This window comes from Carcharhinus amblyrhynchos, chromosome 34, assembly GCF_965287045.1.
Source record: "Carcharhinus amblyrhynchos chromosome 34, sCarAmb.v2.hapA, whole genome shotgun sequence".
Taxonomy (NCBI): Eukaryota; Metazoa; Chordata; class Chondrichthyes; order Carcharhiniformes; family Carcharhinidae; genus Carcharhinus; species Carcharhinus amblyrhynchos.
The window spans coordinates 17,456,945-17,470,623 of NC_137357.1; the positions used below are offsets into that span (position 1 = coordinate 17,456,945).

The window sequence follows — 13,679 nt, forward strand, 5'->3', positions numbered from 1 at the left end:
GGGAGGTTTGGGAGGGATTGTGGTCGGTGCAGACTCGATGGACTGAATGGCCTCCTTCAGCACTGCAGGGATTCCATGTGGGTATTGCTAATTAGGCCAACATTTAATATCCATCCCTATTTGCCCCTTGAGAAGGTACTGGTGAACCTCCGTCTTGAACTGCTGCAGTCCATATGGTGTAGGTACACCCACAGTGCTGTTAGGGAGGGAACGCCAGGATTTTGACCCAGGCACAGTGAAGGAACAGCCAACATCTGCCAACCTTCAGTTCCTCGGTATGCTTGCCTTTTGATGATAATGGAAAAGAATCTTGAATAGTTGAGGTGATTAATGTAACGGTAGATATGGAGAGAATGTTGCCTCTTGTGGGAAAATCCAGAATCTCAAATCACTGTTTGAAAATAAGGCGTTGCCTAGCTAAGACATAGTTGAGAAGAAATCATTCAGAGAGTGGTGAGTTTTTGGAATTCTCTTCAAGAGGCAGTTGAGGCATAGCCTTGGAATATTGTTAAGACAGAGTGAGATAGATTCTTGATAAAAGGTTATTGGGCTGCAGGCAGGAATGTGAGGATTGAGGTTACAATAAGATCTGCCACGATGTTACTGAATGGTGGAGCAGGCTCGAGGGGCTGAGGGGCCCATTCCTGTTTCTAACTTGTGGGTTTGTGTGTAACTAACAGAAAGCTGGCCTTTAAAATTATTCTGCGTCCTCAGCTTTGCTCAATTCCTATTGAAAGAAATTGGACTGGATGAAACCTGTGTGTAAATGTAGATTAAAACTGTAAGTGGCTTGTGTTATTCAAGGGCAAGAGAAGACACTTGCTGTTTCTCAGCTGCTTTTCTTCTCCCCATCCCTTTTGCCTTTAGCCCTGGAAAAGTAACACCTCATTCATTCAAGATCTCCCTGTCCTTCAGCCTATCAGTGACCTCCCTTTAGTCCTTGCCCCACCCACTCCTTACTCTAAACCCATTATCTTTCAAATTGTTCCCAGCTCATCGCTCCGAAATGGTACCCTTATTACTCCCTCCAGTGACCCTGCTGAGTATTTCCAGCATCTTCTGTCCTCCTTTCTTTCTTCTGAGGGAACGAAAGATGCTGTGTAAAACCCCAGCTACCCCTTTGAAACAACTCAGGAGCCAGCAGTAAAGGAACGGTGCTTTATTGCAAAATTGCCACCTGGGGCAGCACGATGGTGCAATGGTTAGCACTGCTGCCTCACAGCACCAGGAGCCCAAGTTCAATCCTGGCCTTGGGTAACTGTCTGTGTGGAGTTTGCATGTTCTCCTTGTGTCTGCATGGGTTTCCTCTGGGTGCTCCAGTTTCCTCCCACAGTCCAAAAATGTGCCGGTTAGGTTGATTGGCGATGATAAATTACTCCTAGTGTTGTGGTGAGGGTGAGGGGGTGGTGGTTAGCAGGGTAAATGTGTGGTGTTGCAGGAATAGAGCTGGGTGGGATTCTGGTCGGGACATACTTGATGGGCTGAATGGCCTTTTTCTGTATTGTAGGGATTCTATGATTCTAAAATGAAGTAAAGCAAAAACCACAAGCCTGCAGTGATCACAAACTGGTCCCAACCGGGACAATGCAATGATCGACCCACTCAGGAGTCTGCTTGATACAGGGCTTGGAATATGAGTTCCACCTGGTATTTACTCATCTCCAGGGAGCTCATATTCTATGAGTCCTACAGGGAGTTCAGTCAGAATTCTCCATGCAGGTTATCCAGGGGTTATCATATTCCCTCTCCCCCAAGTCTGGTAGCTGTATGTTCTGGGGAGAGCAGTGGAAAACAGGATTGAATAGGGCTCAGTGGGTTAGCACTGCTGCCTCACAGTGCCAGGGACTCGGGTTCAATTCCCAGCTTGGGGGGGGGGGGGGTCACTGTTTGCACGTTCTCCCCGTGTCTGTGTGGGTTTCCTCCTGCTGCTCCGGTTTCCTCCCACAGTCTGAAAGACATGCTGGTTAGGTGCATTGAGCAAAGAAAATTACAGCACAGGAACAGGCCCTTCAAGGCTGTACCGACCATGTTGCCCAACTTAACTAAAACCCCCTACCCTTCCGGGGAAAAGAACAAAGAAAATTACAAATTATACAGGCCATGCTAAGTTCTTCCTCCTGTGTACCCGAACAGGCGCTGGAGCGTGGCGACTGGGGGATTCTCACCGTAACTTCATTGCAGTGTCAATGTAAACCCACTTGTGACACTAATAACTAGTTTGTTTAACTTTACTTTGTATTGGATCACACACAGTTCATCTCAGTGTCAAAGAACAAAGAAAAGTACAGCACAGGAACAGGCCCTTCGGCCCTCCAAGCCTGTACCGATGATAGTAACCTAACTAAACTAAAAAAAACCTTCCTGCCCTTACTCGGTCCATATCTCTCTCTTCCCTTCCATTCATGTACCCATCCAAATGCCTCTTTAATGTTGCTAATGTGCTTGCTTCCACCACCTCCTCTGGCAGCACATTCCAGGCACCCACCACTCTGTGTGTGCCCTGCACATCTCCCTTAAACTTTCCCCCTTTCACCTTGAATCTGTACCCTCTTGGAATTGACACTTGCACCATGGGGAAAAGCCTATGGCTAACCGTCCTGTCAATGTTTCTCATCATTTTGCAGACGTCTATCGAGTCTTCCCTCATCCTCCATGTTTGCAGTGAAATCAATCCTAGTTTATTCAACTTCTCCTCGTAGCCAACACTCCCGAGACCAGGCAACATCCTGGTGAACCACCTTTGCACTCTCTCCAAAGCTTCCACATCCTTTTGGGTAGCGTGGTGACCGGAACTGCATGCAATATTCCAAATGTGGCCTAACCAAGGTTTTGTATAGCTGCTGGTTAGGTTCATTGGCTGTGCTAAATTCTTCCTCAGTCCCGAACAAGTGCCAGAGTGTGGCAGCTCGGGGATTTTCACAGTAATTTCATTGCAGTGTTAATGCAAGCCCGCTTGTGACACTAATAAATAAACTATAAACTTAAACTTCAAACAAGATTTCCCAACTCTTGTACTGAATGCCCTGGCCGATGAAGGCAAGCATACCATGTGCTTTCTTAATCACCTTGGCCTCCTGTTTTGCCACTTTTAGGGAACTGTGAACCAGCTCGCCCAGATTCCTGTGTGTGTGAATGTTCCTAAGGGCTCTGCTGTTTAGAGTATAATCAATCCACTTACTGGCCATTCACACTGACCAAATCCATCCACGTTTGTTTGCAGTCTGGAAAAGGAGAACTACCGAGTCTTGTCCAAAGTTGTTCGACTCAACGAGAAGTTGGAGAAAGATAAAAAGATGTTTGAAGCCATGGAGATCAGGGTCCAGAATGCAGTCCGGGCACAGGTGGATGCTGAGAAACGTAACAAGATTTTGGAGAAGGAGCTGAAGGACTTCTTTCAGACATCAAAACGTGATGTCTCACCTTGAATCTCCAAGGAGCACTTACCACAGCGCAGAGGGTTTCAGAACTGACAGTAAAAAAGAAATCAATATCTTTTACATTCTCCTTTAACAGAGGCAGAGGTACATCCGAACTCGGAGCAGGAAGTAGACCACTCGCCCCCTTGATCCTGCTCCACCCTTCAACATCATCATGGCTGAACTGGTTTTAACCTCAACCCCACCTACCCCCTCGATATCCTTTCACTAGGCCTTCTTAACAAGAATCCATCTGGCTCTGCCTTATAAATATTCAAAGACTCCTGCTTCCATCACTTTTTGAGGAAGAGAATTCCAAAGACTCAGTAACGCTCAGAGAAAAATGGGCAACTCCTTATTTTTAAGCAGTAGCCCCTCAAGTTCGAAATTCCCCCACACGAGGAAACATCCTTTCCACATCCACCCTGTCCATATCCCCCAGGATCTGATGTTTCAATGAAGTCAACTCTTACTCTTCCAAATTCCAGCGGATACAAGCCTCGCCTCTCCAACCTTTCCTCGTAAGACAAACCACCCATTCCAAGATATTAATTGGTAAACCTCCTCTGAACTGCTTCCAATGCATTTACGTCTTTCCTTAAATCAGGAGACCATACTGTACGTGATATCCAGATGTGGTCTCACCAATGCTTTGTATAACTGAAGCATAACTTTGATATTCAATTCTCCTTGCAATAAACAATAGTGTTCTATTAGCTTTCTAGATGACTTTACTGTACCGGTATTCTAACCTTGTGTTATTCATGCACTTGGGCACTCAGATCCCTCTGCATTTCTGAGCTCCACAATCTTTCGCCATTTTGATATTTTGGTTCTTGTAATTCTTCAGTATTTTCTATGTTTCTTACAATGAAAAATTTCACCTTTTCCCATATTTGCCACATATTTGCCCATTTACTTAATCCATATCCTTTTGTTGACTCCCTTATGTCCTCTTCACCATTTACTTATCTTTGTGTCATCAGCAAAAATCTCTTCATCCAAATCAGTTATCTGAATTGTAAAGAGTTCAGGCTCCAACACCAATCCCTCTGCTACACTACTTGCCACATCTTGCCAAGTTGAAAATAACTCTTCGTCATCAGCTCGCCAATCTTTTATCCATGCTAACATGTTACACCGTGTACCTTGAGCTTTTATGTTTGCAATAACCTTTGATGTGGCACCTTGTCAAATGTCTTCTGGGATTCTAGGTACAGTACATCCACTCGTTCCCCTCTATCCACTGCACATGTGACTCCTTCAAAGTATTCCAGTAAATTAGTTCAGTATGAATTCCCACTCACCAGCCACATGCAGCTACCATGTCCCTTTAAATTAACTAATCGCATGTGGGAGACTTGCTTTAGTCAGGACATGGTTGGCTAGAATCCAATAATCACTCTGTATGTGATCCAAAGTTTACAAAGAAACATAGAAGATAGGAGCAGAAGGAGGCCATTCAGCCCTTCGAGCCTGCTCCACCATTCATGGCTGATCATCCAACTCAAGAGCCTAATTCTGTTTTTTCCTCATAATCTTTGATCCCATTCGCCCCAAGTGCTATATCTAGCTGCCTTTTGAATACATTCAGCTACTTCCTGCGCGAATGAATTCCACAGGCTCACCACTCTTTGGGTGAAGAAATGTCTCTCACTTCTATTCTGAATGGTCTACCCTGAATCCTCAGACTGCGACCCTGGTTCTGGACTCCCCCAACCATCGGGAACATCCTCCCTCCATCCACCCTGTCTCGTCGTGTTAGAATTTTATAAGTGTCGATGAGATTCCCCCCTCATTCGTCTGAACTCCAGCAAAAACAGTTGTAACCTAGTCAATCTCTCCTCGTACATCAGTCCCCGGAGTCAGTCTGGAAAACCTTTGCTGCAGTCCCTCGAGAGCAAGAACATCCTTCCTCAGGAAAGGAGACCAAAACCGCACACAATACTCTAGGTGTTGCCTCACCAAGGCCCTGTATAATTGCAACAACGCATCCCTGCTCCTGTACTCCAAACCCCTCGCAATGAAGGCCAACATACCATTTGCCTTCTTGACTGCCTGCTGCACCTTAATTTCAGTGACTGGTGCACAAGGACACCCAGGTCTTGTTGCACACTCCCCTCTCCTAATTTATGGGGATAGAGGGTGGGATATTACAGCCCCAAAGCCAGAAAATCCCGCCCAAGGTCAATGGACCTTCGAATGGTCCTATCCTACCCACTCCGATTCCCATGCGGGCGGGATGGCAAAATTCCGCCCTGAGTTTTTATCAGTGGTACACAGTAGAAGAATTGCTGTTAATAGAGGGTGAAAATTTATGGTATAATTTCTGTGAGATATCTTGGAAATTAAGTCAGATTGAGGGTCTTTTCCCTCAGGTCATTTTTGGGGTCTGTTCCAGGCTGAGCCATGGGGGTTCGTTGCTCAGCTCCATCCTTCGTGGTATCACACAACCACCAGGAACAAGCAGTTAGCTGTTGCCATGTTCTTGTGAAAGAGATGAGCATTCCTTCAGTGCTGCCATCTGCTGTTCCTGCAGGCCATGGGGGCTAATTCCCAGTTGTGGTGTTGAGACAGATGCGTGGGATCCTGTGAGGAAGATTTCAGAGCCGCAGCGGTCTGGTATTAAGATCCCCAAGTCAACCTGAAACATGAATCTCTCCCTCCATCCGATTGAGGATTTTTTTTTGTCATACTCTGCCCTCAGTCCTTTACTCCATTGAGGGTGCCTCTGCTGATGACGAGACTGTGTTTAGTACTGGAGTGTGTCCTGCAGTGAGTCCTCTGTGAGGAGTTGGACATTGAGCAGACTGGGTGAAAAGCTCACGACTTTTTAGCAAGGTCCAATATATCCTTTCTCTCGTGAATTCAGCCCATTTTCCCTCGCTGTTGAGACAGTTACTATCACGTAAAGAGGACATGCAATGTCTCACTTTGGATTATGATCTTAGTTGAACCATACAAAATTCAGAAATTTCACTGTTGTCGCTGTGGAGAGAACCAGGGGCGTTACGTTCCAGTCCAAAAATGTGTGAATTGACAACAGTCGGATAATCTCCAGGACAATTCCGTTTCCTCACCTCAAGTCCAGAAAACCAAGGAGTAGAAGTAGTCCATCTGGCCCAGTGATCATGACAAAGCAGCAGGGTAGCACAGTGGTGAGCACTGCTGTTTCACAGCTCTAGGAACCTGAGTTTGGGACCCGGGTTCGATTCCCGGCTTGGGTCACCATCTGTGTGGAGTTTGCACATTCTCCTTGTGTCCGCGTGGGTTTCCTCCGGGTGCTCCAGTTTTCTCCCACAGTCCAAAGATGTGTGGGTTAGGTTGATCGGCCATTCTAAAATTATCTTTAAGTGTCCTGAGGTGCGTAGGTTAGAGGGATTAGCGGGTAAAATATGTAGGGATATGGGGGTAGAGCCTGGGTGGGATTGTGGTCAGTGTGCACTCGATGGGTGAATGGTCTCTTTCTGCACTGTAGAGATTCTGTGATTTCCATGACTGATCTGATGTAATATCCTCAACTCCACGTTCCTGCCTTATCCCCATAACTGTTGATTCCCTTACTCATTAAAAATCTGTCTCCCTCAGCCTTGAACATAGTTAATGACCCAGCCTCTACAGCCCTCACTAACCTCCATGAGAAGAAATTCCTCCTCATCTCTGCCTTAAATGGGTGACCCCTTTACTCTGAGGTTAAGCCCCTCTGGTCCTCGGCTGTCCCACAAGAGGAACCAACCTCTCAGCATCCACCCTATGAAATCCCCCTGAAAATCCGATATGTCTCAATAAGGTCACCTCTCAATCTACTAAACTCCAATGAGTACAGAGAGTATCAATTACGTATTTACTACATAGAACCTATAACTCAGAAACAAGCCATTGGGCCTGACTAGTCCATGCGTGTCAACGCCCTACCATGAGCTCCTTCGATTGGTGTCAGTAAATCTTGCAATTCCTTTCTCCATCATATCTTTATCTCGCTTCATTTGAAATGCATCTACGCTACAGGACTCAATGACTATGTTTAGTATTGAGTTCCATGTTCTAATAAAGAAGGCTCCTCCTGTTGATTTTTATTTGGTGACTGTCTTACACTCGGTCTTCCCCACAAGGGGAAACAATTTTTCCACATTTCCACCCCCCTCGCCTTCTCCAAAGTTATCATCGTCTCCATCCTCATCATGGTGAAGCCTTCTCTTTTCTAGCCAGCCGCTGTGGACCAGCCTTCCATTTCTGGGATTCTTGAGTGTAAATTGCATTTGCATCTATATATATATATATACATCCTTGTGTTGTTTGTGTGGCTTACGTCCTGGTTGCTGCTAAAGATCAGAGTGTAAAGAGTGTATCCCAGGACAGGATTTCAACAGATTGGGATTGTGTGTCTGTTTGAGCTGATGTAAACTTCCATTGTATCGTCAGATGTGGTTATTTGATGTGTCCTGTGTTGCTGATGATGCCTGTATAAGTGATTACAACTCCTGCATCACGTCTAGTCTTTATATTGTCTCGGTTCCTATTTCAACCTTTTGAAACTACCGCGGGGCTGGCAGTTTCCTAACTGTGATCGCAAGCGTCACTGTATATTGCAAAAGCAACCACTGCTAATTCTGTAACCAAAGAACGATGACTGTGTTTGATGACATCGAACATGGAACATTACAGCACAGTACAGGCCCTTTGGCCCTCAATGTTGGGCCGAGCTATGTCCAATCCCAAGATCCAGCTATCCCCTCCCGATCATTCTGCTGTGCTCCATGTGCCTATCCAATAACCACTTGAAAGTTCCTGAAGTGTCCAACTCCACTATCACAGCAGGCAGTCTATTCCACACCCCAACCACTCTCTGAGTAAAGAATCTACCTCAGACATCCCTCCTATATCTCCCACCATGAACCTTATAGTTATGCCTCCTAGTAACAGCTACATCCACCCGAGGAAATAGACTGTGTACGTCCACTCTATCAATCCCTCTCATCATCCTATAAACCTCTACTAAGTCGCCTCTCATCCCCTCTGCTCCAAAGAGAAAAGCCCCAGCTCCCTCAACCTTTCCTCATAAGACCTACCCTCCAAACCAGGCAGCATCCTGGTAAATCTCCTCTGCACTCGCTCCGATGTTTCCACATCCTTCTTATAGTGAGGTGACCGGAGCTGAACACAATGTTTCAAATGTGGTCGCACCAAAGTCCGTATAGTTGCAGCATAACCCCATGGCTCTTAAACGCAAACCCCCTGTTAATAAACGCGAGCACACGATAAGCCTTCTTCACAGCTCTAACCACTTGAGTGGCAATCTACAGAGATCTGTGGATATGAATCCCAAGATCTCTCCGTTCCTCCACATTCCTCAGAACCCTACCGTTGACCCTGTAATCTGCATTCAAGTTTGTCCTACCAAAATGAATCACCTCACACTTTTCAGGGTTAAACTCCATCTGCCACTTTTTAGCCCAGCTCTGTATCCTACCAATGTCTCTTTGCAGCCTGCAAGAGCCCTCCACCTCATCCACTGCTCCACCAATCTTGGTGTCGTCAGCAAATTTACTAACCTCCCCTTCAGCCCCTTCCTCCCAAGTCATTGATAAAAATTACAAAAAGCAGAGGAACCAGCACTGACCCCTGTGGTACACTGCTGGTAACTGGCCTTCAGCCTGAAAATTTTCCTTCCACCACCACCCTCTGTCCTCTGTGATACAGCCAGTGACTTATCCAATTGCTTTTGGAAATCCGGATCTGTTGATTCCTGGCACATGGGTGGCAAGGACAAACAGCTGGATTCTGAAACAGCTCGCAGGATATTCCCCACCTGCCGTAGGATCTGTGATTGGATGAAGAGGTCAAAGTGAATCCTGCTATGGGGGAGGGTGGGCTTTTACGCGCAATCCTGCGTTATGCATGTGTGTGTCTCCACACTGAGTCTCATCGCAGGCACCCCCACTGACATTCTCAAAGGTGGGCGAGCCTAAAACTGGAGGACGTAGGTTTAAGGTGAGAGGGGAGAAATACAAAAGGGTCCAGAGGGGCAATTTTTTCACTCAGAGGGTGGTGAGTGTCTGGAACAGGCTGCCAGAGGTAGTAGTAGGAGCAGGTACAATTTTGTCTTTTAAAAAACATTCAGAGAGTTACATGGGTATAGAGGGATATGGGCCAAATGTGGGCAATTGGAACTAGCTCAATGGTAGAAATTGGGTGGCATAGACAAGTTATGCTGAAGGGCCTGTTTCCATGCTTTAAACCTCTCGATGACTCTGTCTGGGCACCATATTTCAAAGCTACCCACACTGTCCTTCCCCGGTGATTTGATTTAATTTATTATTGCCACATGTAATGGGATGCGGTGAAAAGTACTGTTTCTTGCGTGCTACAGAGACAAAGCATGCCGTTCATAGAGTACGTCGGAGAAAGGGAAGGACAAGAGTGCGGAATATAGTGTCACAGTCATAGTGAGGGGGGAAGAGAAAGATCAGCTCAACATAAAGTAGATTCATTCAAAAGTTTGATGGCAGCAGGGAAGAAGTTGTTCTTGAGTTGGTTGGTCCATTCACATTCTCCCTGTGTCTGCAGGCAGTTTCCTCCCACAGTCTGAAAGACGTGCTGGTTCGGGTGCGTTGGCCATGCCAAATTCTCCCTCAGTGTACCCGAACAGGCACCAGCGTGTGGCGACTCGGGGATTTTCACAGTAACCTCACTGCAATGTTAATGTAAGCCTACTTGTTACATGAATAAATAAACTTTAAACTTATCCTCAAAATATGACGCCTCGTTCTGGACTCCCCCACTATTGGGAGCATTCTTTCTGAATCTAACCTGTCTAATTCTGTTAGAATTTTATAAGTTTCTATGAGATCCCCTCTCACTCTTCTGAACTCCAGTTAATATAATCCTAAACGAGTTTGTCCCACCTCATACAACAGATCTGCCATCCCAAGAATCAGCCTGGCAAACCTTCACTGCATTCCCTCTGTCGCAAGGACATCCTTCCTCAGACAAGAACATCAAAACTGCACTCAATACTCTTGGTGTGGCCTCACCAGGGCCCTATACAATTGCAGCAAAACAACAGGTGAAGGACATTGGGAAAACAATCCCACCTTGGATCGGGTGTCTTTATCAAAGCGCGTTTGCCGGAGGCTGAGAAGACCACTCCTCGAGGCAGGTTCTACCGCCACTGACACGCGTGGAAGTGTTGTTGTGGGTCTACGTTTGCGATATTAACACCTGTTGCCAAGTGGAGGTTGCCACCGGTTGTTGTGGTGGTGCACCCTTGGCCAGAGAGTGACTGCCAGGTAGGACAGGTCGATGGTTCAAAGCCTCAGGTCATGCTTGGACTTTGGAAAGGGAGCTTCCAATGGACACACTTTCACGGTGTTTCCAGCAGATGGCAGTGCCATGCAGTTGAACCTGACTCCTGGGCACTTGTGTTAACGGGTCACAACATTGGCACCAGTTCCACATCATCGAAGGAGCAAGATTAGGTGGGGGGGGCGGGGAGGTGTGGTGGTGCGGGTGGAGAGGTGGGGGACGGTGGTGCGAAGGTGAAAGGTCTTGAGAAATCCCGTCTCCTTCAGGAGCCCTGCTGCAGTTGGAACATCCGCAGGGACACGGCAAGGCTGGGGTTGGTCACAATGCGTGTCACCCCGGAACACCAACCGATGCCTCTTGGGAAAGACCCCTTGCCGGGTGACTGGAATGCTCACTGCCTCTCTCTGCATTATCCTGCTTCACGCAACCCAGATCCACAAGGATGACGCCAGCAACGCGTGAGGACACCCATCCGGAAAGGCTGATCCTCTTCAGTGGAGGGAAAATAGAAATCTCATCGCAGAGTCCGACAGTGCAGAAGGGGGCCATTCGGCCCATCGAACCTGCACCGACCACAATCCCACCCAGGCTCTGTTCCCACGACCCCATGCATTTAACCTAGCTAGTCTACCTGACACTCAGGGGCAATTTAGCATGGCCAATCCACCTAACTTGCACATCTTTGGAGTGTGGGAGGAAACTGGAGCACCCGGAGGGAACCCACGCAGACACGGGGAGAATGTGCAGACTCTGCACAGACAGTGACCCAAGCCAGACATTGAACCCAGGTCCTGGCGAAAAGTGATGAAAAAAATGACCGGGGCCAGGGACAGTGGGGTGGGGGGGCGGGGGGATGTGGGGTGTGGAGGAGGAGAGAGAGAGGAGGAGGAGGAGGAGGAGGAGGGCAGGGCAGGGGGAGAGTCTAAAGTAAAATTGAAGACTGTGGGGCGGCACGGTGGCACAGTGGGTTAGCACTGCTGCTCCACAGCTCCAGGATCCTGGGTTCGATTCCCGGCTCGGGTCACTGTCTGTGTGGAGTTTGCACATTCTCCTCGTGTCTGCGTGGGTTTCCTCCAGGTACTCCCACAGTCCAAAGATGTGCGGGTTAGGTTGATTGGCCGTGCTAAGAAATTGCCCCTTAGTGTCCAGGGCTGCGTAGGTTAGAGGGATTAGTGGGTATAATATGGGGGTAGGGCCTGGGTGAGATTGTGTTCGGTACAGACTCGATGGGCCGAAGGGCCTCTTTCTGCACTGTAGGGTTCTATGATTCTGTGATAGGTTGATGACCAAGACAGACAAACTGCTCGCGCTCCCATTGCTGTTGGTTGGAGGTTCTTCTGCAGAAATTAGTTGCTGTGGGCTTCAGAAAACAGTGAGCCTGTTTGAACAGTGCTTGTTTCGCTGGAGAGCAGTTCCAGCTCAGCCTGAGGCTGTGGAGAGTCTGACGTAAAGACAAGATCTTCCTCCTTTCAGACCACCGGACCCCTGAACGAATTAGCCCTTTTGCACAAAGAATCAGTCCCCTCCCCCGGCAGTGCGGTAGCTCGGCACACAGGCACACTGTCCGTTCAAAGCTAAGGCGGCGCAGTGGTCAGCACTGCATCCTCATCGTGCCAGGGACCCGGGTTCGATTCCCGCCTCGGGTCACCGTCTGTGTGGAGTCTACACGTTCTCCCCATGTCTGCGTGGGTTTCCTCCGGGTGCTCCGGTTTCCTCCCACAGTCCAAGGATGTGCGGATTAGACGGATTGGCCCTCCAGATTGCCCCTTGGTGTCAGGGTAAATGTGTGGGGTTACAGGGATAGGGCCTGGGTGGGATTGTTGCTAGTGCAGGCTCAATGGGCTGAGTGGCCTCCTCCTGCACTGCAGGGATTCTCTGATTCTCAGGTGACTGCTTTCCTGAAACGGACGCAGCATTTAGACAAGGCAGGTTCCCAGCACGAAATGTTCGTCTTGCACAGTGTACTTTGTCACCGAAGGCTGCAATGTTTCCCAGTCTAATCTCCAGACCCCATTTCTTCCGTAAACAAAACCTCCTTGCTGAAAATACACAGCTTTCTCTGATCCAGCGCGCTTTATTCCAGGGCATTTTGTGCTAAAAATACGTGGCCAGGGAGCACTGTAAAACTTGCTGCTGAGTTTAATGTTCTGTCTGTATAATCAGGACGGCAGAACTATTCCTCAGTGTGGAGTCTTCCATCTGAACATGGAGACATCGAAAATGGGAGCAGGAGTAGGCCATTCAGCCCTTCGAGATTGCTCCATCTTTCATTATGACCATGGCTGATCACCCAACTCAATAACCTGATTCCCCCCTTCCCGTCATATCCTTTGATCCCTTTGCCTCAAATGCTACATCCAACTGCCTCCTGAAAACATACAATTATGTCCTGCTGAATCCTCTGATGGTTCTCATCACCATCCGCAAATCCACCAATCCTTGCGTCATTCGCAAACTTACTAATCAAACCAGTTACATTTTCCTCTAAATCATTGATATATATTACAAACTGCAAAGGTCTCAGCACTGATCCCTGAGGAACGCCACTTGTCACAGCCCTCCATTCAGAAACGCACCCTTCCACTGCTACCCTCTGTCTTCTTTGACCGAGCCAGTTTTGTATCCACCTTGCCAGCTCACCTCTAATCCCATGCAACTTCACCTTCTGCACCAGTCTGCCATGAGGGACCTTGTCAAAGGCCTTACTGAAGTCCATGTAGACAATATCCACTGCCCTACCCTGATCAATCATCTTCGTCACTTCCTCGAAAAACTCGATCAAGTTAATGGGACATGACCTCCCCCTCACAAAACCATGTTGCCTTCCACTCATGCAGCAGGATGACGGACTGATGGCAAGCATGGTGAACGAGAGCTGATCTCAACAAAACTTGTCACGAATCAGTCACTTGAAGTTACGGTGCTTGTTCCCAAAAGTTATCTTCATACCAGTGCAGA

General features: G+C 47.7%; 1 protein-coding gene across 1 annotated transcript in view; it reads left to right on the forward strand.

The window, feature by feature from the left end:
- Nucleotides 1–4,132, forward strand: part of arhgap25 (Rho GTPase activating protein 25) — a 55,544-nt gene extending 51,412 nt beyond the window's left edge. The window contains exon 11 of the mRNA XM_080216818.1: nucleotides 3,221–4,132. Within this exon, the coding sequence (XP_080072944.1) occupies nucleotides 3,221–3,425 (205 nt within the window). The 3' untranslated portion in view covers nucleotides 3,426–4,132. The remainder of the gene's footprint in view (nucleotides 1–3,220) is intronic.
- The last annotated feature ends 9,547 nt before the right edge of the window (nucleotides 4,133–13,679 follow it).